We start from the raw sequence: 23,026 nt of genomic DNA on the forward strand, positions 1-23,026 counted from the left end.
GTGTGCTGTTTTAGAAAACTTTAATCTGCAATGTAATTAGTGAAGAATTACTGTATCAGAATATATTTTTAGCTGATTGCAAGGTCATTATAAATTGTGGGAGAGCTGTTTGGTGACTTGAATCAGACGACAAAAGACTACGTTTACTTGAACGAAAATATTCCAAATTAGCATAAGAACAGTAATTTTGAAGTCTAGACTAGTTGGATGCAAACTCTCTGCGCCTACCCCTGTAGACATTACAAATCATTGGTTTGACTTTTAAAATCAACCGTGTGTAGTAAGACAGCAAGCATGGAAAATAACTTCTCAATTTTCAGTTAATACAGAAATGGTTGCCTTCTGGCACTTATTCTACAGATTTGATAATGGGTCATCTACCATATCTATGATATTTTTATAAGTTTGATTTGTAACTGGGCATTGTTTGAGAACTTTTCTACTGTTGCAGTCTTTTTTCAAGAAGTTAAATATTGACTGTACTTACAAGTGAGATGTCTTTATCAAAATAGGCACACTTTAAAATAAAATAAGTATGTACTTGTCATTTCTCATTTTTAAAGTCATGTTACTCAGGTATGAACTTATTGTTGAAGTGCAGAATATTTGAACTTGTCTTCACTAGTGGAAGTCTTAAGCACTGGAGTTTACATACTCATGTAATCCTGCCTGCTAGAGACTCATGAGGCAGTCCTTTAGCAGGACTGTAAAGATTATTCTTAGTGTTGTTTACATAGGGAAAAGCATTTTTCAGACCTGGATATGGCTGGCATCATAAGTAACATTGTTCTTTCACTTAACAAAAAGCAACAAGGCACTGTTTCCACACCCAAGAAAAAGAATCTGTACGTTTTCTCATCCTTAAAAGGGATCCGAGTGTCTGTTGCCAAGATGAGGAGCTATCAAAACATAGGGTTTGTTCGGTCTCCTACACAGAGGCCACTTAGTGGGTTTTTGGGGGTGGTGGTTGTGCTCTGCATCCTGAATGTTTCTGTACTTAAGGGTAAGAGAGTAGGTGATGGTGTAGTGTGAAACAGAAGTGAAATGATACCAGTTCTTAGTAGCCATTCCTTTGACTAGGAACATGATGACAAAATTCACTTGATCATGGGGCAGGCTGAAGGCTTCCTCAGATGATAACATGGGATGTAGTTTAGAACTGTAAAGGCTTGACATATTGTTCACACTGTATTTTGCAGCAGTGATTGAAAAGTTTACTCACCATAAACTTCTTAAAACAGTTGCTACAGATGAATACCTTCTTAAGACAGAGGTGCTTCTGGTGCAAACAGACTCTACCTGACCACAGAAATTTTGTACAAACAGAAGGGGGAAAAGACCAATGTATCTGCTTGGCTTAAGAAAGGTTTTGAGGGCATATTTTAAAAATCATCAGGTTATTGTATCTATAATATAGTATAATTTGGGTTTGGATATATGTAAAACGATGCTGCCCTTAGACACGAATGTAAACAAGTGTGTGTGAGGCATTGGATAAATTACTGATAATGGCTTTGTTTTGCAAGTTTAAAGTTTCAGTTAAGTGTGTTAATTTAAGGAAGCACGTGTACATGTTTCTTTAGGTGGAAGAGCCTAATGTAGAGCCCAAGGAATTTTGGTCCATGAAGAAAGACCACCCCAGGTTTCTAAAAAGTTGTGGATCTTAAGTTTCCCACTGGCGGGAGGCACTTCAGGAAAGGGAAAGTGATTTTTTGAATTCCCTACTGCCATGCTAGTTCCAGGACTTTGTAGACTAACAGGCAGCAGCCAAAGCAGGATAGAAAGTTCTTCATACACTGCTAAATTTGTTTTACAGGATCCTGACCAAAATAACTATTTATGAATGGCTACATTATGGCTTAGGGGACCTATGAGACAATGAGAATTTCAACTTTTATCCTTTGAATGTGCAGTGTAAAATAAAAGCTCTTATAAGACAAAACATTTAGTTCACAAATAAGCAACCCCAAGAGAAATAGCTGAAAACAGGACCTTCCCAATTAGCACCTTGAGACGTAGCTTGACATATTTGGATTCTTTGACATCTGAAGTTTTTTCTGGTATCCTTTTAAAGATTCTGAAAAACATTTTTGATGCCTAGTGCTTATAATTTTGACGTGATCTATAAGCCACTGTCCATAAAATGACAAGGTATAAAAACTACCCAACAGTAAAACAGGGTTTTCTTCTGACCTTCTGACAATTTGTATAGAAAATACTGAATATAAGCAGAGTGGCAAACACATAAATAAGACAGACACATTGAAAAGTCATCATGAAACTCAATCCAGAGACACTAAAGCCTGGTCTACACAATGCAGCTTACTGTGCTACTTGCTAATGATGTAGTCTGGTAGGAGTACTTCGCCATGGGATTTTGTAGGTGCAAAACAGTCTGCACTGTATGATATAAAGGATTTTTTTTAAGTCTTGCCTATTACAATGTGTTCTCTTGCCCCTGCCCCTGGAACTCCAGTGGTTCTGTATCCCATTAGACATTGCTATCTAAAAGAAGTTGTCGAAGCCATTATTTTGAAAGAGAAACACAGACAGACAAACTAGCTAGCTAGTCTCTATACTTGCAGACAGTTTTGAATCAGAATTTTATGACCAAAAGCCTCATTCCTGGGAGCATAATGTAAATGTTCCAATTGCCACCAGCTAAAAAAATTAGAAGAATCATCACTGAAATCTTGAGGTGGATTCCCGAAGTGGCAAGCTACCACCTCAGCACAGCAAACTCTTATAAACGAATATGTCAAGTGAAAACAGAAATCTCCCTGTGATATTTGGACTAGATCCCTTATAGGCCCTTTCTATAGGCCTCTATAGAAAGTACCATATGGGGAGGTAGGTTGATGAAGTTGCTGAACTTCTAACAATGGTATGTAACATGTCCCTTAGATCAGCCTCTGTACCAGAGGACTGGAGAATGACCAATGTAACGCCCATTTATAAAAAAGGTTCCAGGGGGGACCCAGGAAATTACAGGCCAGTTGGCGTAACGTCTGTTCTTGATAAATTGATGGAAAGCATTATTAACGATAGAATTGTCAAGCATATAAAAGGGCAAGCCCTGCTGAGAAAAACCCAACGTGGCTTCTGTGAAGGTAGGTCCTGTCTCACTAACCTTTTAAGAATTTTTTGAAAGTGTCAGTAAGCATGTGGACAGGAATGAGCCTGTGGACATTGTGTATTTGGATTTCCAAAAGGCTTTTGACAAAGTCCCCCACCAAAGACTGCTAAGCAAACTTCATAGTCATGGGATAAGAGGATATGTCCCCTTATGGATTGAGAGCTGGCTGAAAAATGGGAAGCAAAGAATTGGAATCAATGGTCAGTTCTCACAATGGAGGGATGTGAGCAGTGGGGTCCCTCAGGGATCTGTGCTGGGACTGGTGCTTTTCAACCTGCAGCTGGGGGGTGAACAGTGAGGTTGCCAGGTTTGCAGATGACACCAAATTATTTAGGGTGGTTAAAACAAAATGGACTGTGAAGAGCTCCAAAAGGATCTCTCCAAACTGCAGGAGTGGGCATTAAAATGGCAAATGAGATTCAATGTGAGCAAGTCTAAAGTGATGCATATTGGGGCAAAAAATCCCAATTTCACATATACACTGATGGGATCTGTGCTGGCAGCAACAGGCCAAGAAAGGGATCTTGGGGTGTTACTGGATAGCTTAATGAAGATGTCAACCCAGTGTGCGGCTGCTGTGTAAAAGGTAAATTCCATGTGGGCCACAATTAGACAAGGAATAGAGAATAAAACTGCTGCTATATACTGCCTTTGTAAAAATCTATTGTGAGACCGCGTTTGGACTACTGCATGCAGTTCTGGTCATCACACCTAGAAAAGGATATTGCAGAGCTTGCGAAGGTGCAGAAAGGAGCACCCAAAATGATCAAGGGGCTAGAGCAACTATTTGGAGTGGTTAAAACACTTAGGGCTGTTAAGGTAGTTAAGGGCTATGATAGAGATCTACAAAATTATGCATAGTATGGAGAGAGTGGACAGGGAGAAGCTTTTCTCCATAATACTAGAATGGGGGTCATCTGCTGAAGCTGGAGGGTGAGAGATTCAAAACAGATGAAGTATTTCTTCACACAATGCATAGTTAAATTGTGGAACTCCCTGCCCTAGGATATGGTGGCTGCCAACTTGGAAGGCTTTAAGAGGGGAGTGGACATGTTCAAGGAGGGTAGGGCTAGCCATGGCTACTAGTCAAAATGAATACTAGTCATGATGCATACCTATTCTCTCCAGTAGCAGAGGAGCATGCCTATTATATTAAGTGCTGTGGAACACAGGCAGGATGCTGCTGTAGTTGTCTTGTTTGGGGGGTTCCTAGAGGCACCTGGTTGGCCACTGTATGAATGGACTGCTGGACTTGATGGGCCTTGGTATGATCCAGCATGGCTTTTCTTATGTTCTTATGATGTAGGTATATAGCATCTCTCTGCTTGCACTAGTTTCCTCATTTCCCAGTAGTGCAAAGCCTCTTATTCTGTATATCACCTCACAGATCACAGAGACTGTCTATACTAACTCAAATGAGGTCTGAAAGGATACTTAAATAAGCATACACAAAATACTGGTTCTATTATCTACAAATATTTATTGTAACACTTGGATATAACTACAGGAAGCCCTTGGCACTGATAGAAAATATTGATTCACGGTTAGGTTACAAAAATTTATACATAGCAAAATTTAATGCTCTTTACATAAAAAATATTAGACTACTTAAACAAAACTTCAAAAAACTCCCAGTAATAGCTACCTAGAATTAGAAAACAATTAGGCTTTAAGACACTCTGTTACCTTTATGCAAACACTGAACTAGAAAGAACATCACCTGCATTGCTGTAGAAATTGGTATCCTTCATGCAACAGGTAAAAACAAACACTAAGCTATTTTTCCATCTGCTCTACAAAGGATTTTGCCTCTTTAAACGGAAAAAAAAAATTAAGCATGTAACAAAAAAGCAAGGTAATACCTGAAGTTCTTTTCCACGTTTATTATTTAACCTTCCTAAAGAAATGTGTGCTTCCTTTTATTTTCATACACTCTTCATGGCCTACAGGAGCATTTTAATATTCAGCAAACATTCAAAACAAATCAAACCACACATTAACATGGATGTATGGACTTGTCTTTTTACTGATTTAAAACTCACTGATGTACTTTTCTCCAACATTTATATAGGGTTTTTTTTTTAAATAGCACACTAAAATATACCATCACTAGTACTCAAGCTTGCACTGAATGTTTCCAAAAACATTAGAAGGCAGATTTCTGTGGGAAACAGGTTTAAAATGGCACCCAATACTTTACTGAACACCACATTGTCTTATGGTAAGAGAAAACAAATATGCGCTGTCTATAAATGTGTTGAGCACCAAAATTCCGATGGGTGGCTGAGCAGTGCTCGGTATGGCTATGGGTTTTCATATTTTAATCTACAAGTTCTTATCTCACTTTAAGCAGTTCAATCAGTCAGTTTAATAAAGTAACGCTTCCACTTAGATAAAACAGACAGGATAATGATCTCCCGCTGCTATATAAATGCTTAAGACATTTATAGAAAATAAACATTAAGGCAAAGCTGACATTTATTTTCAGAGAAGGGAATCATTATCCTGATCCGTAGGGTCTGTCTACATTCCATCAAACACTTTTTTTTAAAAAAAAAATGAAACTTGGGGACATTCAGCACCCAGCTTACTCAGGTAAGTGCAGTAGAACAGTGGCTCATCATAGCATTGTTGAAAAAGGAGAGTGGCTCAGAATACATTTCTGGAATTCAGACCACAAAACCTAGTTTTAATTTTGAGAGAGACTGAATAAGCTGATTTATGACTTTCTGAAAACATAACCATCAGCATTCAGCATAAAAGGAATACCTTTATCTAGCTAAGTACTAGAATCTTAGTTACGCCTGTGTAATTTATGTACAGCCTTTTAAAATCTTCTAGTCCTTGCAGGGCTGAATACGTACTGCAGTATTCCATTCGGAAAGACATTTTGTCATCAGTAATTTTTCATAATTACCAAGAGCATCCATAAAGAGATCTGACTTGGTTATGTGTGTGTGTGTAGTGGCCTAGAATGAGGATGTTTCTCACCCTCCCCCCCATCCCCCCCAACTCCAAACTCAGTACTAAAAGGAATGAAGGATATCCACTGCAAGGTTTCCCTATGAACGTGGCCCAGGAGCATGAATATGAAGTTTTGACACTTCGGTATTTGCTTGGACAGACACCTGTACTGCAGAACAGCTGCGTGTTGATTTGTCAGAGCTACAAAATTCTTCTGAAAAGGACTCTGGCAAACATTTATGTGTAAGAATTGAGTTGCTCTTTGGACCGAGACTGGATATCCTGCAGCTCCTGTTCTTCTTTTGCTTTGATTTCCTGGTAAGCCTGCATTTTGCTTGCATCCTTTAAGTAGGCCCAGTTAGAGGAGAGTATCATGAGGAAGTGGATCTGGAAGAGAAGGGTGAGCATGATGGCTAGTGAGCATGTCAAGAGGCAAAGCAGGCAGTGAGTCAGATTAATACAAAAGTTATTCTACATTATTAAATATTAAGCGGACAGACAAGAGGGTTCCTAAAAGGTCTCCAGAATGTTGCATGCTTCATTCTATTAAGGAACAGCTGGCAAAAGTTAGTATGAAACAGGAACGAAAGCAGTTAATGCAGAAGAACATAATGCAGAAGAGACTTAGCAAGTTTACATGCTGAAGCCTACCAGAGCAACTTGAAGTTGTCATAGTTCCCCCCCAACTCCCCCCCCCCACATTATGGGCTCAGGAAAATCATATGTAGACATTTTTGAAAGTTCCTTCCTCCTTAGGGGTGCCAGATCCCTCTTGGCAACCCGCAGGAAGTTTTTGGGGTGGAGTCTGAGGAGGGCGGGGTTTGGGGAGGGTCTTCAATGCCATAGAGTCCAATTGCCAAAGCGGCCATATTCTCCAGGTGAACTGATCTCTATCAGCTGGAGATCAGTTGTAATAGCAGATCTCCAGCTAGTACCTGGAGGTTAAAGAAATATGCACAAGTACCAAAAAGCAAGGCTGAGAGAATAAATAGTACAAGGCTCTTGTAATGCAAATGGAACTATATTCATATAAGAAATAAGTGCAAAAAACGTGAATACAAAAATGTGAATACAAATGTTACAAACGGAACAACAACACATAAATGAGACAGCTCCTATCGGCTGCTCAGTACTATACAATTCGCGGACTTCTCACAATCAGTCAATCTTTGACTCCAACTTGTTCCGTTTGTAACATTTGTATTCACATTTTTGTATTCACGTTTTTTGCACTTATTTCTTATATGAATATAGTTCCATTTGCATTACAAGTACCTGGAGGTTGGCAACCCTATTCCTCCTAGAAGTAGTTCCTTCCTGACTAGAAGAAAATACAGTTGCCTGTCATCTTCCCATGTCAAAGAATATGCCACGTCAGCCAATTATTACGCATTGGGACAGAGCCATTGAAACAGACTTCAGTGGCACATAAGCGGTGCCACAGTGCAGCCAATATCTGCTCTTTCTCATAGGCAGGGGACCGAGCAAAAGGACTGGAGATGTGTTTACATGCTGCAGCTAGAGAACTGGGTGGGCTTTGTATTCTGGAGAGAAAAAAATGAGCTGGTATTTCAACTCATCAAGAGACTGTTTCAGTGAGCCAAATTAATTGTGTCTCAAAGCATTTGACCAGCGAAAGCCTCATTTATCGGGGTTTTCTGGTAAACGGGCTTGGAAACTGAGACTGTTTTTATTTTATATGGTGGAGATAAGAGGCAAATGGGAAACAGTTTTTACGGAGCGGTACTTTGTGAAAGCGTCTTGAACTTCAGGGCAGTCGCTGGCTATTACCAATAATCAAGCTTGTCCTTTTGCATGTCATCTATTGTAGAACAGATGCTTTATTATTTTTCAGATTAGTGAACAGCAGGCATAAAATAACTTATTACAGGCCCTTAAATTGATCCAGTAATTGTTTCAGAGATGATAGTTAGAAAAATAGTTTGTTAAAACAAAAGCCCTCCTTCCTTTAAAAGGATGATTTACAACACAGCTGAAAATAACTGCACCCTCTCATAGTCTAGAAAGCAGCCAGATCTCACCCACATTCTTATTCATATACAAGAAATAGTTTGTATTAATCTAATATGCTTAACAGATGCTTACTAAAGCTATTTACAATTGACTGAAACAAACTTCAAAAGCTAGACTCTTAGTCTAGGGTGTCAGTGGTATTTCAAGCTACAGAATGCAGCTCTTTACTGGGCTTAGGCAATTTAGAATTTAGTGCAGCAATCTTCCCGACTCTTAAACTTCAAAACAGCATAGTTATATGTGGTAGCCATCATGTAGATCAGCTGGTGGAAGAGAACAAAATACAGCATGTAAGAAACAAGTTCTTTAGCCCCTTGAGGCAGTTCTTTGTGTTAGAATCAAAAAGTACAGTGGCAGGCAATGATTTCAAATGAGAGCTGTGGAAACCCCTTGTTAGATCCACTAACTAGGCGGGCCTGGCTGCTGCAGAGGGAAGCCCAGCAATAATTCATTACTTCACCTGAATTTGGCCGACAAGATTAAAAACTGGCGGTTGAAACAATGCCTCAACTGTAATGGGCCCATTAGTCCCTCTAGTTCCAATTTGCTGAATGGTTTGAGTTGCTTAGTAAATTTGCCTACCTCTAGGCAACCAAAAGAAAGCTTTCATACTCCCAACACTTAAAGGAAGGAACGACAGGAGTATTAAAAAAAAAAGATTTCCAAAGATAGAAAAAATTTGAAATGCCGTAAATTCTACAGACTACAAAATATTTCTAGTCAGAAAATTCCATAAAAGTTGGCCATGCAATAGGGTGAGGGGGGGTTTAAACAATATAGCAAAAACTATTTGCAAAGCTTGCTTTGCTGCAATGTGTCCCTGGGAAACACAAGCACTTGCCTGCTACTTGGAAAGTCCTGAGAAAACTATGGCCAGGAACCAAAAAGCATCGGTTTAAAGTAATCGATAATATTTGAATGGCTGCCTCAGAAAAGGGAGTCGATTGTTATTTTAAGAAGAGGCAATAGATTATGTACTCACCAGGGCTATGACAGTCGCACCAGCTCCCGCACAGGCCACAATGAACAGGTGGTAAGACAAATAAAACTATAACACAGTAAGGAGGGGGGGGGGAATCATTTCAGATGTTTTGTTGCGCACCAGAACATCTTAACCCAGCTCTAAGGAGGCTGCTTACCATGGAGTAAAGTGCGATTCCAAGATGTGTAGGCACTGAGAAATACATATTTCTGAAGGGACAGTCACGTCTATGCAACAACAATATAATTACTTCTGGCACTGTAAGCTCAGTCATGTACACTTTGATGAGATCGGTGACACTGGCAAGTGCTGCCAAAGTCCGTTACAGACGCTGCACAGGGTGATTGTGGCTTCAACCATGAATGGATGGTTCCATTGAGTAAAATCGTTACATACTAGTCTTCTTCCAGACTGATCGAGGAACAATATACATGCATGGAGAAATTCAAGTGCATGAAATGATCTTTCTTTGGGGGAAAAAAATAATGTGCACAGGGGCACCATTGCCACTCTCAGCTCCTCTGGCCCATATACATGCACTGCAGCTGCCTGGCCCATACTTTTGGTATGTATATGCCAACGACATAACAGATGAAATACACCAAGAAAGCAGGGCAATAAGGCAAAAGTTACCCAACATACCTGGCCATGAGTGATGCCTAAATACAGACCACTCTGCAGCTATACACAGATAAGGGGCTTTGTGGTTCAAAGCTATCCCAGCTATATCAACATAAGCCTAACACTTTTCTATGGAGGAGAGAGGATGTATTTTGAGAGTAATACCTCATGCTCGAGAGCCAGCTTGGTGTAGTGGTTAAGAGCGGTGGACTCTAATCAGGAGAACCGGCTTCGATTCCCCACTCCTCCACATGAAGGCTGCTGGGTGACCTTGGGCCAGTCACAGTTCCCTTAGAACTCTCTCAGCCCACACGGAGGCAGGCAACGGCAAACCACCTCTGAACGTCTCTTGCCTTGAAAACCCTATGGGGTCTCCATAAGTCAGCTGTGACTTAACGGCACTTTCCACCCCCACCTCATTGCTGCCTCTCCTTCAAAATAAAAGTGGCATCTTTATTAACCACTGATTTTTAAAACATCATCAGAAGTGGAAGCCACTGTGGCGCAACACAAGTATAGGCTGCCTCCAAGCATTTGCCATATATTGACCCATTCTACCCAAATTTGGCACAGCTCTTGGTGCCACAACCTGGTCTAGAATGGATCTCAGTTCACTTTTCTCTCTCTCCTGTCTATCCATAATGTAGTCTGGTGTGACAAGAAGTGCTCCAGACAGAAGTCTTCAGGACACCACAAGACACTTTGTCATTTATTCTGGATGATTAACAATCTTGACCTTTTTCTTTTCTTTTTTTGCATGCTGTGACAGGCTGGCAAACACAATTATGTCCCAGTTGTCAACATATGCTTTTGTATGGGGATGAGCAAGAAAGCATGAGAGCTGTAGCCTCCCTTACCTCAGGTGTGTTGCACATTTCCGCTAAGGCTGACCCACATGCCCGGCCAGGTACAGCGCTCCAAGGGATAATCCCTGAAGTTAAAATACCAAAAGAAAACATATTAGAGCAGTGGGATGATATCATTCTCCTTTCCTGAAATCCATTTCCCTTCCCCACCTACATGCAAGTTGTGTTCCTTCACTGTGCACCCACACATTGACCAGTTCAATCTGGAGCTGGCAGAAGCAAGTATAAAATCACTCAGACTGTGTACTTTTTCTACATCCAGGATCCATTCCCCCTGCCAAAAGATGTTCTCAGATCTAGGATTCCCATATGGCAGACAAATGGTTGTTTTAGTCACTACGGACGCTGTCATATGCCGTGCTTATTGCTTATACTGGTTCAGTAAAGGGATTGCTGAGGTGTCCCCAACTTTTAAAGAGTTGCTTTAAATTCAGGAGTGGAGGTTGCAGGTGCAGCCGCCTCTAATGACCTCACTCCGACTTCATCCCCTTGCTGCTTTGGTTCACTGCCAAATCACTACCATCACTCCACCTGATCACACATGGATGACACAGACATCTTGATAATTGCCTTCCTTAGAGTAGGAATCATTTACAAAATTGTCTCAAAAAAAACCCCGAGCTTATTTCTGCGGCTAAAAAGACATTGACACCAAGACCACGCAAGCTACCTAGCTGGAGAGTATAGCTTGTAGTTATCTGCAAAACTGAAGCATGATCTCCAAAACCTGGCCCAGCAGAATCTTGAAAAAAGTCTCTTCCATTTAAAGAGAAACAAAGGATGCCCTCGCCCTCATGATGGCAGAGAAACTGAAAAAACTTGGGGAGGGCCTGAAAACCAAATGGAATCTGAGTGGGGCATATAAGGATCAAGGGATTCCACTTCTACCATGTTCTGCTTCTGTCCTCATCTACTTATTGCCCTTCTGCCTTATTGTCTTGGTATCTTTCTTTCCCCCCCCCCCTTTGCTCCCTGTGGGTTTTTTAGCACTTGAGGAGGGGGGAAAGAGTCATGCTGCACTGTGGGCCCCATCAGGCCCCTATAGCATTTTTAAATCACCCGAGTCCAGCTATAAAATGGCAGCCATGTCCATAGGTCAGACCTGTCGATGCCGTAACATCTAGCTGTGCCCTTAACTGGGGTGGGGCCATGGCTCAGTGGTAAAGCATCTTCGTTGCATGCAGAAGGTCCCAATTTCAATCCCTAGAATCTCCAGTTAAAAGGATTAGGTGATGTGAAAGACATCTTCCTGAGACCCTGGAGAACTGCTGTCAGTCCCGTGATCCATCAAGGTATTGTCTACTTTGACAGTACTGACCTTGATGGACCAATGGTCTGATTCAGTATAAGGCAGATTCATGCATTCATGTGTAAGTACATATCTCCCCCCTCCCGCACACTCATAATCACACTAAACAAACATTACAGTTCTAAAGAATTGGGCAAGAAACAGAATTCTGGATATTTTTTAGAGCAGAACTCTAGCTTGACTCACAGCCATGCTATAACTACACATTTGCTGGTTGCTTTACTACATCCACTCTAAAATGGGAATGAAGAAGGAACCTGGTTTGACGAGCTGCATACATAATTCAGATTGTTACAGAAACAGTAAATAAGAACACACTGAAGACTCTAATCCAAGAGACTAGCTTGATATGTTTTCTAGCTATTTGATCATGGGGTCAGGCTTGCTTAAGCAGTTTATTTTGCTGATTGTTTTATTATTAAGCCTGATATTGTAATGCGGATAACAGCCATAAAATCACTTTAGATAAATGCCTTGCCAAATGCTGATCAACTAGATGCATCTGGAAAGAGGTCAGCGCAATCTGCATTAATTGAAAAAAGTAATGACATGTTCAGCGACTCCACACTTGCTTGCTTTCCCATTCCTCCTACCCTGCTGAAGACAGGACAAGGAAAGAGGATCAAAGCATTTAATCAGGATTAAAATAAGTACCGTATTGCCTGACATCCACACAGATCTGGTCTGCTGAAGCTGTCATATTTGCCGGGAGGGATCTGATGACTTCACAGGTCGACCATATGTTATAGAACATAAAGACCGGTACTGCAGAGAAGCCAAAGACTCCGAGCCAGGCGACCCCCAGAACGTAGGTGAGGAAAACAAACTGTGAAAAGGAAACAGAGAGACATGTTTTACACACAGCTCCTGATTTGCAGTGACTCCTTGGCAGAGTCAGGTGGCGGCAGGACTATGGGACTACGAACAAACCCAAGAAGGCAGCACAGGTCCTACACCTTACTGCCAGTATGGTCCTTTCCTTCCAGGTATGTACCAGGCACTGCAGTGACCATACAGGCACAGACTCTCCATGTTAATCTTTAAAAAACTCTTTAAAAAAAAACCCCGCCTGGCTTGCTGAACAGCATTAATCTGTCTTGGAGGATTTCTTAGGATTTCTTATGCAGGCTTCTGCTTTTCAGGTTGGGAGCCAATAATAGTTACAGGGGTACACTGTCTGCAATGTCTTAATAAAAAAAAAGAGAGACAGAGGAAACATTTTAAAAAATTAAAACTTATATGATGAAGGACACAATTTCTACCAGTGGACCCACATATTATTCTCAGTTACATGACAGATGGCGGCTCAGTGCGCCCCAGACTCAGTGCAACAAGCAAGGTGGATGATGGTTTGTTGATCATTTATGTGGCTGGGTTGGTGAATCCTTTTGAGTTCAAGGTTGTTTCAGCTTTGCTCCTGATGTGCTAGGAGGCTGCCCACGTAACACCAGCCATTTCCACATGGGTTATTTGCCCCTGGCTAGATGCTGTTGGGAAATGTCATCTTCTTTCCCTGATTCCCCTCAGCATTGTGGTGCCTTTGTGCAACTCAGATTTTTGAAACTCCCTGCCCACAGCCCTCAACCCCCATGTGCTGCACGGTAACTGCACTAAAAACAAACACGTGTCAATTATTTCAGGGCTTGGCAATTAAGACTAGTAGTACAACTGAAAAATGGGAGCCTTGCAGGATTTTCACCTGGCATTCTTAGATTCCTTCAATTTACACTGTTTCTTTATATATTGAACTTCAACGGATCAGATTTATTCAACATTCTTGTTTTAACAAATATTGTTCCAGATAGCCATGTCTTGAGAACCCAAACACTGGAAGAAATCATGGTCTATCCCTAAGCATGATGCTACCGTGGTTACAAGCTAATGACAGTGACAGGCATGGGAAGCAGTTCTGGCTACAGGTTTCTTCTTTCTCTGAGAGCAGAGCTGCTTTCAGGCTGCTGGGTTTGGCTGTCAATATGGAGAAATTGACCCCCTAGAGCATCCACATGGCATCAGCCTCCAACTGCCCACTTTCTGTGGGTCCCCATGTTGTTTCCCAAACTTGCTCTGCTATGATCTTCCTTGAAGGATCACAGTCCAAGCAGGCTTGCTTATTTGCTGGCAATGTGAGGTTCAGCATTTGTAAATTTCCTGCCTACAGCCTTCATAGAGTTGGAAGGGGCCATACAGGCCACCTAGTCCAACCCCCTGCTTAACGCAGGATCAACCTAGAGCAGGGGTCCTCAAACTACGGCCCGCGGGCCGGATCCGGCCCGTCAGGGTCCTGAACCCGGCCCCTTTAGAAAATTGCAGCCGTAAGGTAATGCTGGGAGGAAGTCAGTTTAAAAACTCGGGGTGGGGGTGAGGGGGAGAGACACACATTCTCTCTCTCTCTTTCTCTCTCACACAGATTGTGCGCACGCGCCCGTGCGTGACCATGAAGGAAAAACAAATAGCGCGTGAGGCGTTTCACTGCCGATTAATATTAAGGGGGGGCTGTTTCCCCCGTTCTTCAGAGCGGGCGTGGCTTTTCCTCAAGCGTACATAAAAAGGCGAGAAGGTCCACGGCCCGCGCTCGCCTGGAGCTCATGACTATGGATTGGTTGGGCAGGGCCGAGGGGCGGGGTCTTTGGGCTGCGAGAAGATGGTGGCGGCGGCCGCAGCCTCGGCAACATTGGGCACCTGGGCGTCTGTGGCAGCTGCGAGGAGAGGCAGGAGGAGGCGGCGGAGGCTGGGGGGCCCGGGTGCTGCTGCCGTGCCTGCCTGCCGGGGCCCGGCCAGCTGGACAGCCTCGGCCGACGCCAGCAGCAGCAGCAGCCACCGCCGCTCCGGCCTTCTTCGGGAGGGGGGCCACCGACGCCCGCCCAAAGTGACCGATGTGCTGCGCTGCATGAGTGGGGAAGGCGCGCTTAATGTGTGGATGCGTGAGCGGGGGCCCTGCCTGCGTGTCTCTCTGCGTGCCCCTGTTGCGGGGGCAGAGCTTGGAGATGGGCGAGGCAAGTGTTGGGCAGGGACCAAGGGGTGGGATGGGGCAAGTGTGGAAGGGGCTGACGCATGTCCTGTGGCAGGGGCGGAGCTTAGAGCTGGGTGGGGCGAGTGTTGGGTAGAGACCGAGCAGTGGAGGAGGGGTGCACGTGTGGAAGCGGCTGACGCGTGTCTTGTGGCGGTGTCTGCTGGGGTTTTTTTCATGTGTGGCACGGGGGCGGGCTCTTCCTGGGTTGCGTTCACACATGCACTCTCAGTCCACTGCCGATGCATTTTGCAGCTGAGTTTTACTGTGTGAAACTGCAAAATCCACTTGCAAACGATTGTTAAAGTGCATTGAATGTGGATTGAAAGTGTGTTATTCAGTAAATATGAAATTGCCCTCTGTGTGCATGTGACTGTGTGCATGGAGTAGGGGTCCCTGTGGGTGTGTGTGGGGGGAGGGAGCTGTGGATTTCCTGCATTGCACAGGGGGTTGGGCTAGATGACCCTGGTGGTCCCTTCCAACTCCAAGATTCTATGTTGTTGGCAGGATTTGAACTCAAGTCCTTGCCCATTCTAGTCTGATACTGTCACCTTCTCCACACTGCTCATACAACCTATAACCACTTTCTAAAAACACTTGGTGGGTGCATGGCACCCAGGGGCACTGCATTGGGGACCCCTGGTTTATTGGATATCCAATTTGGTTGATTGTGTTGACTCACTTTACGTAATCCTCCTTGAGTCCCTGTGAGAAAGACGGAAAGTTGCATTCCCAAACAAAACATGTGTGGATTTACTAGAAATGTTACAAAAGGAGTTTCAAATTAGATTTAAAGAGCTTCATATCCATGAACAGGACATACAGCTTTTCCAGAACCCATTTTCTCTTGACATTGAAAATGTCGATCCGATTTACCAAATGGAATTGGCCGAACTACAGAATTGTGACTCTCTGAAAAAAGCATTCAAATCAAGCAGCCTTACTAATTTCTATGCATCTCTCCCCTCTGAGACATATCTTAATCTCAGGAACCATGCACTCAAAATTGCAACCATCTTTGGCAGCACCTATATCTGTGAACAGACTTTTCCCCGAATGAAACATCTGAAATCTCCAACCAGATCCAGACTAACTGATGAACACTTGCATCACTTGCTATCGTTCTTCATTTTAAATATTGCATTGTTTCTCTTATTTTTTGTGCACTACAAATAAAATATGTGCAGTGTGAACAGGAATTTGTTCATATTTTTTTCAAACTATAGTCCGGCCCCCAACAGTGTTTAGGGACAGTGAACTGGCCCCCTGTTTAAAAAGTTTGAGGACCCCTGACCTAGAGCATCCCTGACAAGTGTTTGTCCAGCTGCTGCTTGAAGACTGCCAGGGAGGGGGAGCTCACCACCTCCCTAGGTAGCTGATTCCACTGTCGAACAACTCTTACTGTAAAAATGTTTTCCTAATATCCAGCTGATACCTTTCCTCCTGCAATTTATCCCCTCCATCCCCTGCTGGCTGCCATTTCTCCCCCCACAACAAAAGGGCTTTTTACCACTACCACCTCAGCATTGGAGCAGGTTCTCCCCACCACCACCCTGCCCGCTGCCCTGTGATCAGTAGTTGGTGGCTGAGAATCACTCCCTTTTTCTCCCCTCCCCTCAGAGCTCCAAATGGGAGCCCTTCTCTGTTGGGCTATGGTCATGCTATGCAGCTCACTCTCATTTTTCAAACTAAGGCCATTTATGCACGGGAGGTTTTGCCTCGGATTTGCTGCTCTGTAGATGCACATTTTCCCCATCTGAATTCTCAAAACTCTGCATGGGGGCTTATTGTTGAGTTCTGAGAATTTGGATGGGGAAAATGTGCATCCAGAGAGTGGCAAATCCAAGGCAAAACCTCCCATGAATAAATGGCCACAGAGTGCAGAGTGGAACTGGTGCCCAACTGACTTTTTCCACATAGGTCGGATGCTGTTGGGAAGGTTTTCTTCCCGATTCCCTCCTAGGCTTGCCAGCCTCCAGGTGGTCACAAACAATAAACCTGTGCTGACAATGTTAATTTAAATCAAAATAACAGCACGTAAGCTCATTTATATATACAATTTACTGATATAAAGTTCAAAGTTAACAAAATCAAAAATAATACTCCATAGAGAAGTCCAAGAGAATCTAATGTTCTGTTTAGTCACAGTAGAACAGGTAAATTCCAGAAATTCCTGAAAATCTACCTAACACAAAATTTATAGGCTGATTCACCAATTAAACATCAAAAATCAAAAGTGAATGCGAAATGACCACCAAACTAGAGGTGTCGTCTTGTTTTGGTTTGTTGCTGTTGAAGAATAATTCACTTTTGATTTTTGATGTTTAATTGGTGAATCAGCCTATACATTTTGTGTTAGGTAGATTTTCAGGAATTTCTGGAATTTACCTGTTCTACTGTGACTAAACAGAACATTAGATTCTCTTGGACTTCTCTATGGAGTATTATTTTTGATTTTGTTAACTTTGAACTTTATATCAGTAAATTGTATATATAAATGAGCTTACGTGCTGTTATTTTGATTTAAAAGCCTCCAGGTGGTGGCTGGAGATCCCCTGGAATTACAGCTGGTCTCCACTTAGGGTTGCCAGGTCCTCCTTTGCCACCAGCAGGAGCTTTGTTGTGGTGGGGCTGGGAGGGGATGATCAGTGCAATAATGTCACTTATTATTAACCCAACAGCATCCGGGTTTTATCCCAGAAGTGAAGGGGACACTCTACAATTTCTCCAAAAACTCTATGGAAACCCAGAAGTGACATTAATTCTCCCACCTTTCAGCTGGCCTGTTCTATGGCATTATACCCCTCTGAGGTCTCTCCCTTCCCCAAACCCCACCCTCCCCAGGCTCAACCCCCCAAATCTCCAGGAATTTCCCAACCCAGAGCTGGCAACCCTTCACAGGATAATGGTGCATTTGTGCTCCTCCTAGGTTTCCCCAGGATTTCTCCAATTTTTCCCCAAACTTGATTTGCTGTGAAGTTTTGAGAAAGATTGCAGCAAAGCCTGGATGGCTGCTATCTAGTTGGGAAAGTCCAGATTTTCCCAATTCCATCTACAGCACAACAACGTTCCCTGCTCCATGGCAGCCATTTCCCTCTGCCACTGGTGTGTAGGTGGGAGACGTTTTGTTTTTAACTGGCAACTGAATAGCATTATAACAATCTGTTTAACAGGGAATCTGAATTTCCAGCTTTCTTTTTTTTTAAAAAAAAGCTCTAGCCCCTTTCATTGCAGAGATAAAAGGGGAAAGAATATCTCCACAAGAAAAAAGGCTACTTATCTTTTTTTTGAAATGAAAGCTGGGAATTTAGTGAATTTGATACACAGATCATTATAGTGACATAATGATAGTCAGTTGCCAATATATTAAAAAAAAAAACCTGAAAAAAGCCAGTGGTGGTGAGGGGATGGCTGCTGCTAAGAGGACTGGGGCAGGAAAGCTTCCCTGTGGAAGCCCCGTTGATGCTGTACTCTACTGGCAACTGCAGCAACACTTGGGAAACTACACAAGCCTGTCCCTGCGAGAAAATCTTCCGAGAAGTGCTCTCAGTGGGGGCTGCAGGGGGAAGGAAGAAAAAGGGGGCAAATCTGAGTTGACAAGGGCTGATCACCGAGCAGCTGAGGAGGGGGAGAAACCCCTTTCCCAGCCTTGCTTGTCATCCATGCACCAGTGTAATTTTTTTAATGTGGAGGTTGGGGGGGGTGTAGTGGAAACTGCGGAAGACTATTGTACTCACGAGGAGGTAGATGGTGATCAATGCAGCCCTTCTCCATTGTGAGAGCAATCTCAGGGCATTTGGGGGGTTAACTTCCCCACAGCACTGTAAATAATGAGCACCTGGTGATGGGAAAATGAATCTGCCTTGGCTCTCGGCTGAGAGAGGGGGGGCTCCAGACAAGAGTGAAGCTCGGGTCTCCAGCGAGAAGAATCACCTGAAAGAGGAGGAAGACCTGCCCGACAGGAGCCGCTTGCTTGCCTCCCTCCCAGAGATGACTTCCCATCCTATTAAGGTCATTGGACTGGGTAAAGGGTTGTTCTCTGTTAATAAAGCTGCATACCTTTTTGTCACTAATAATTGCCTGTTGGAATTTGTTTTGGAACCATGGGTAACACAGGGGGCCGTGGCAAGGAAAAATGCAGAGGAAAATCGTCTGTTGAGTTTCTGTTGCTGCTGCACATGTCTATGCACTCACAGCACCAATGAATGCTGAACACCAATTGATGTCCTACGGAAGCAACCCTGAACATATATGAGGGACTATTTTTGCACCATCTATTAGAGGTAACTTAATGCTCCTTCACCTTTGACTTGCTGACCATGAACAAAGAGCTCAAGATGAAGACCAGCTGGGTATGCATTCTGATGAATGAGGAAATGCTTCTGACTCAAATAAGAAATATAAACTGTAAACAGAGTCAGGGTTAGTCTGCACATCGCTGCAAACATCGAGCAATATTCTGTACATCACAGTAAGAGTTCTGCCACTTGATTAAATGCAGATGAGAAATGGTTCAGAACTTGACTGTGATCTATTTGCTGTGACTAAACTAAGGTTGCCAGGTCCCCCCTGGCTACTGATGGGGGATGGGGGGGTAGGGTTGCCAGATACAGGTTGGGAAACTCCTGGATATTTGGAGATGGAGCCTGGGGAGGAAAGGGACCTCAGTGGGGCACAATGTCACATCTATTTTCTCCAGGGAAACTAATCTCACTAGTCTGGAGATGAGCTGTAATTCTGGGGGATTCTGAGGTCCCACCTGGAGGTTGGAAACCCTGGACAAAACCTACTGTCAGACTTTCATTCTCGAATGATTGCCTCAGATCTACAGCTAGTTGAGAAAGCTGAACTTGGCTGAACCAAGTGAAAAACAAGCTGACAAAGACTTCATGTGAGATTTTGCCAATAAGGCTCTCTCACTTGTCTTCTCAAGGCATGCAATAGCCTGGGAGATAAGGTTTCTTCACAAATGCTACAGACAGATACACAGTACTCTGGTGAGACGTATCCAGGAACAGAAACCCATACTTGAGGATGGAAAGAAAACTCAGATCAAAAGACTTCCACAAGCTCAGCAAGCCAACATCTGCAGCTCTTCCAGAGAACTGAATGCAGTGCTATGGCCCAGCAACTCCCAATTAAATGCACTCAATTAAAAATAACTTTTGTATCTTCTTGTGAGGTTCTCAGTACTACCCAGAAGCAGGTTCAATAATTCCTACATTTGCTCACAAATTTGAATTATGGGTATGAAAGAAAACCTATGACTGATGCTAAATGTAAGAATGTGGTAGTAATGGCAGTATATGTAGCACACAAGGCTGAGTGCATGCCTCAGGCTGAAGAGAAAGTGGTGGGTGGATTGTGAGGCATTGTGTTCCAAAGAAACTGCTGAGGCACTTCCATTTCTTCACTGACACATGGGGTCAGTGTAATTTTCTACATTAAAAAATTGCCTTTGAACATGCAGTGAAGACATATGAAGTATAGACTTTATCAGCCATGCTTTCTAATTACCTCTCCCAGTAATATTTAAGATTTGGGGCGGTCAGACTAAGATAAAATCAACTGGACCCCAAGCTTTTAAGTGGTGACAAAGTGAACCCATTGACTTGCTTTTGATCTCGAATTCCACTAACTGAAGTAAGAGTAAACTAGCGGATATGCATATTTCTGAACCACCGTAAACTTGATTCTCCTAGAAGATTGTTGGGCCAGGGGCAGATTCCCATACAAACAACCTGCTGATTGCTGTGTTTCAGTAAACCTGCTTTTCCTAACAACTCAAAGTGACATTATCATGCAACGTCCAGTGATGAGGCAGGCTCATACAGAAGTAATGATTCTGAGGGTCTGGATGATGGTGGGAGTTTTTCCCCCCATTGCTGGTGATACCTCAGTGAGTTACACAAATGGAAAATTAAAGGCATTTCAGTGAAAAGATGAAAGGAGGGATTTCCACCCACAGAGTGCGACTCCAAAATGCCCCAGTGAATCCAAGACACACACAACAACTTATGAACAATTAAAACTATTTCAGAAAATTTCAGTGGATAATTTACAATTATAGAACAGATTCCTTGACTCAAAATACATTTCCTCTGAAAGGGAAAGTATATTAAAATTACTGTTTAGAAGAAGTCATCTTGACTTTTTCACTTAACACATTTCCCCTGAATTTTGGATAAAGTCCTCTTGTCTTAAAGTACTTCCCTTTTCTAAAACAGCAATTGAACCTTTGTCCCAGTTAACTGGACATGGAGTCCTATCACTTTTCCTCTGTCATGAATGGTCTTGGCTGCTTAAATCTTTTCTTCTAGGGAAGGTGTTCTAGCCACTTCATAAGTTTAGTTCCATGTTCCAGCAACCAGAACGGTTTTCCAAATACAGTTGCACCACTGGTTTTATATAGACATTAAAAAAAAAAATTCATAACAGCCTTTAGAATGAAAATTGCCTCTCTTACTGCTGCCCGACACAGATTAGACATTTCCATTGAGCTATCCATTGTGAACTTGATTTTTTTCCTGGTTAGTCACTGCCAGTTCAGATCCTATTAATATATTTGTGAAGTTGTGATTTTTTGTATGCTAATCATCGTCACAGAATTGTTGTGATGACAATATGGGGAGTGCAGAACTATGACCTAAACTCTTCAGAGGAAGGGCATGGTAAAAATCTGATACAGAGACAACATACAAAATACCAAATATCTTTCATCCCTCTCCAAATATTACTTTCGTGTGCAAATTTTCTTATGACTCATTGGTCTCTTCAAAGGACTGTCATTTCTTTTTGTATACTAATTGCCAAATTCAACTTTACTCTCTTATGATCCTCTAATTCATTCACACCATCATTCATTAGGGATGAGTAATCTCAAACTGGATTCTTTTCCATTCTTGTTGGCTTTCCCCCAGAATTCAGTTTAAAAGCTGCTCTGTAGCCTTTTTGCTCACAATTGTGAGCAATCTTGTTTCTTTTATTATTATTATTATTATTATATAATTTCTTTTATTTATTATAGATATAGGGTACAGAAAAGGGAAAAAAGGGAGGGGTAAGAGCAATCCGTCTGCAACAGACGAGCATTCTTATTGGTCTAATATTGTTTCCAATGCCGTTTGAGTGGAGCCCATCTCTTTTGTACAGGGACAGCTTGTCCCAAAATGATCCCTCGTACTTAAGAAACCTCAGGTTACCCTGCGTGTGGAGTTCTGAAAATGTTAACTGGGACATTCTGGATCTCAACACCCTCCCTAACCTACCATATCACTAAATCAGCACCGTTGTCTGTGTGGAGAAAGAGTCAATGGTTGATTCCGGCATCACATGAAAGCACATATACTTTTAAAAGGTAAAGGCAGTCCCCTGTGCAAGCACCAGGTCATTCCTGACCCATGGGGTGACGTCACAACCCAGCATTTACTAGGCAGACTGTGTTTACGGGGTGGTTTGCCAGTGCCTTCCCCAGTCATCTTCCCTTTACCCCCAGCAAGCTGGGTACTCAGAAGGTTGGAAGGCTGAGTCAACCTTGAGCCGGCTACCTGAAACCAACTTCCGTTGGGATCGAACTCAGGTCGTGAGCAGAGCTTTTGACTGCAGTATTGCAGCTTACCACTCTGCGCCACGGGGCTCATAACACATATACTTTTAACTGTGATTAATTTATGAAAACAGGATTCAGTCCAGTAAATCCTGGTTCCAGGCCCCTCACTCCACCCCCCACCTCTCCGTCAGAGACCCACCTGGGTCCTTTGTTTTTTAAAAGCCATTTCCCTGCAGCTGCTGCGTTGTTGTGGGGAATCTGAGCCTGGGGCTGGGAACCCGGACCGAACTCTTTAAAAACAAACCCATCTAGTTTGGCCCTCCTCTGGCTCTTGTTCATGAACACTGTTGCTGGGACGGATGCTTCATTGCTGAGGCTCATGTGTGGTGACGAGCTGCGGTTCTTCTGAAAGCTAGCTGAAGATGTGACTGTGTCAACACCCCAATTTCTGTTGAAACCAAGTAGAAGAACCTGCTGATACACTCTGAGTAGCGTCAATCTATGTGAAAGAGGGTATGTGTGCGAGATGAGGCTTAAATTGGAGTCCCTGCTCAC

General features: G+C 42.9%; 1 protein-coding gene across 4 annotated transcripts in view; it reads right to left on the reverse strand.

Annotated features, from left to right (window-relative positions):
- Nucleotides 1–5,524: 5,524 nt before the first annotated feature.
- The window catches only part of GPM6B (glycoprotein M6B), a 150,023-nt gene continuing 132,521 nt past the window's right edge, over nucleotides 5,525–23,026 (reverse strand). For 3 of the 4 annotated variants that reach the window (XM_056861899.1, XM_056861896.1, XM_056861898.1), the window contains 4 exons: nucleotides 12,567–12,738; nucleotides 10,595–10,668; nucleotides 9,117–9,182; nucleotides 5,525–6,487 (listed from right to left, as the gene is read on the reverse strand). In XM_056861899.1, coding sequence (XP_056717877.1) covers nucleotides 6,338–6,487; nucleotides 9,117–9,182; nucleotides 10,595–10,668; nucleotides 12,567–12,738 — 462 coding nt within the window. In that variant the 3' untranslated portion in view covers nucleotides 5,525–6,337. Of the gene's footprint in view, nucleotides 6,488–7,923; nucleotides 8,398–9,116; nucleotides 9,183–10,594; nucleotides 10,669–12,566; nucleotides 12,739–23,026 lie in introns of those variants that run through there. The other variant, XM_056861897.1, reaches the window with a different exon arrangement.

The sequence above is a fragment of the Euleptes europaea genome, chromosome 16, assembly GCF_029931775.1.
Source record: "Euleptes europaea isolate rEulEur1 chromosome 16, rEulEur1.hap1, whole genome shotgun sequence".
In the NCBI taxonomy this organism is placed as follows: domain Eukaryota; kingdom Metazoa; phylum Chordata; class Lepidosauria; order Squamata; family Sphaerodactylidae; genus Euleptes; species Euleptes europaea.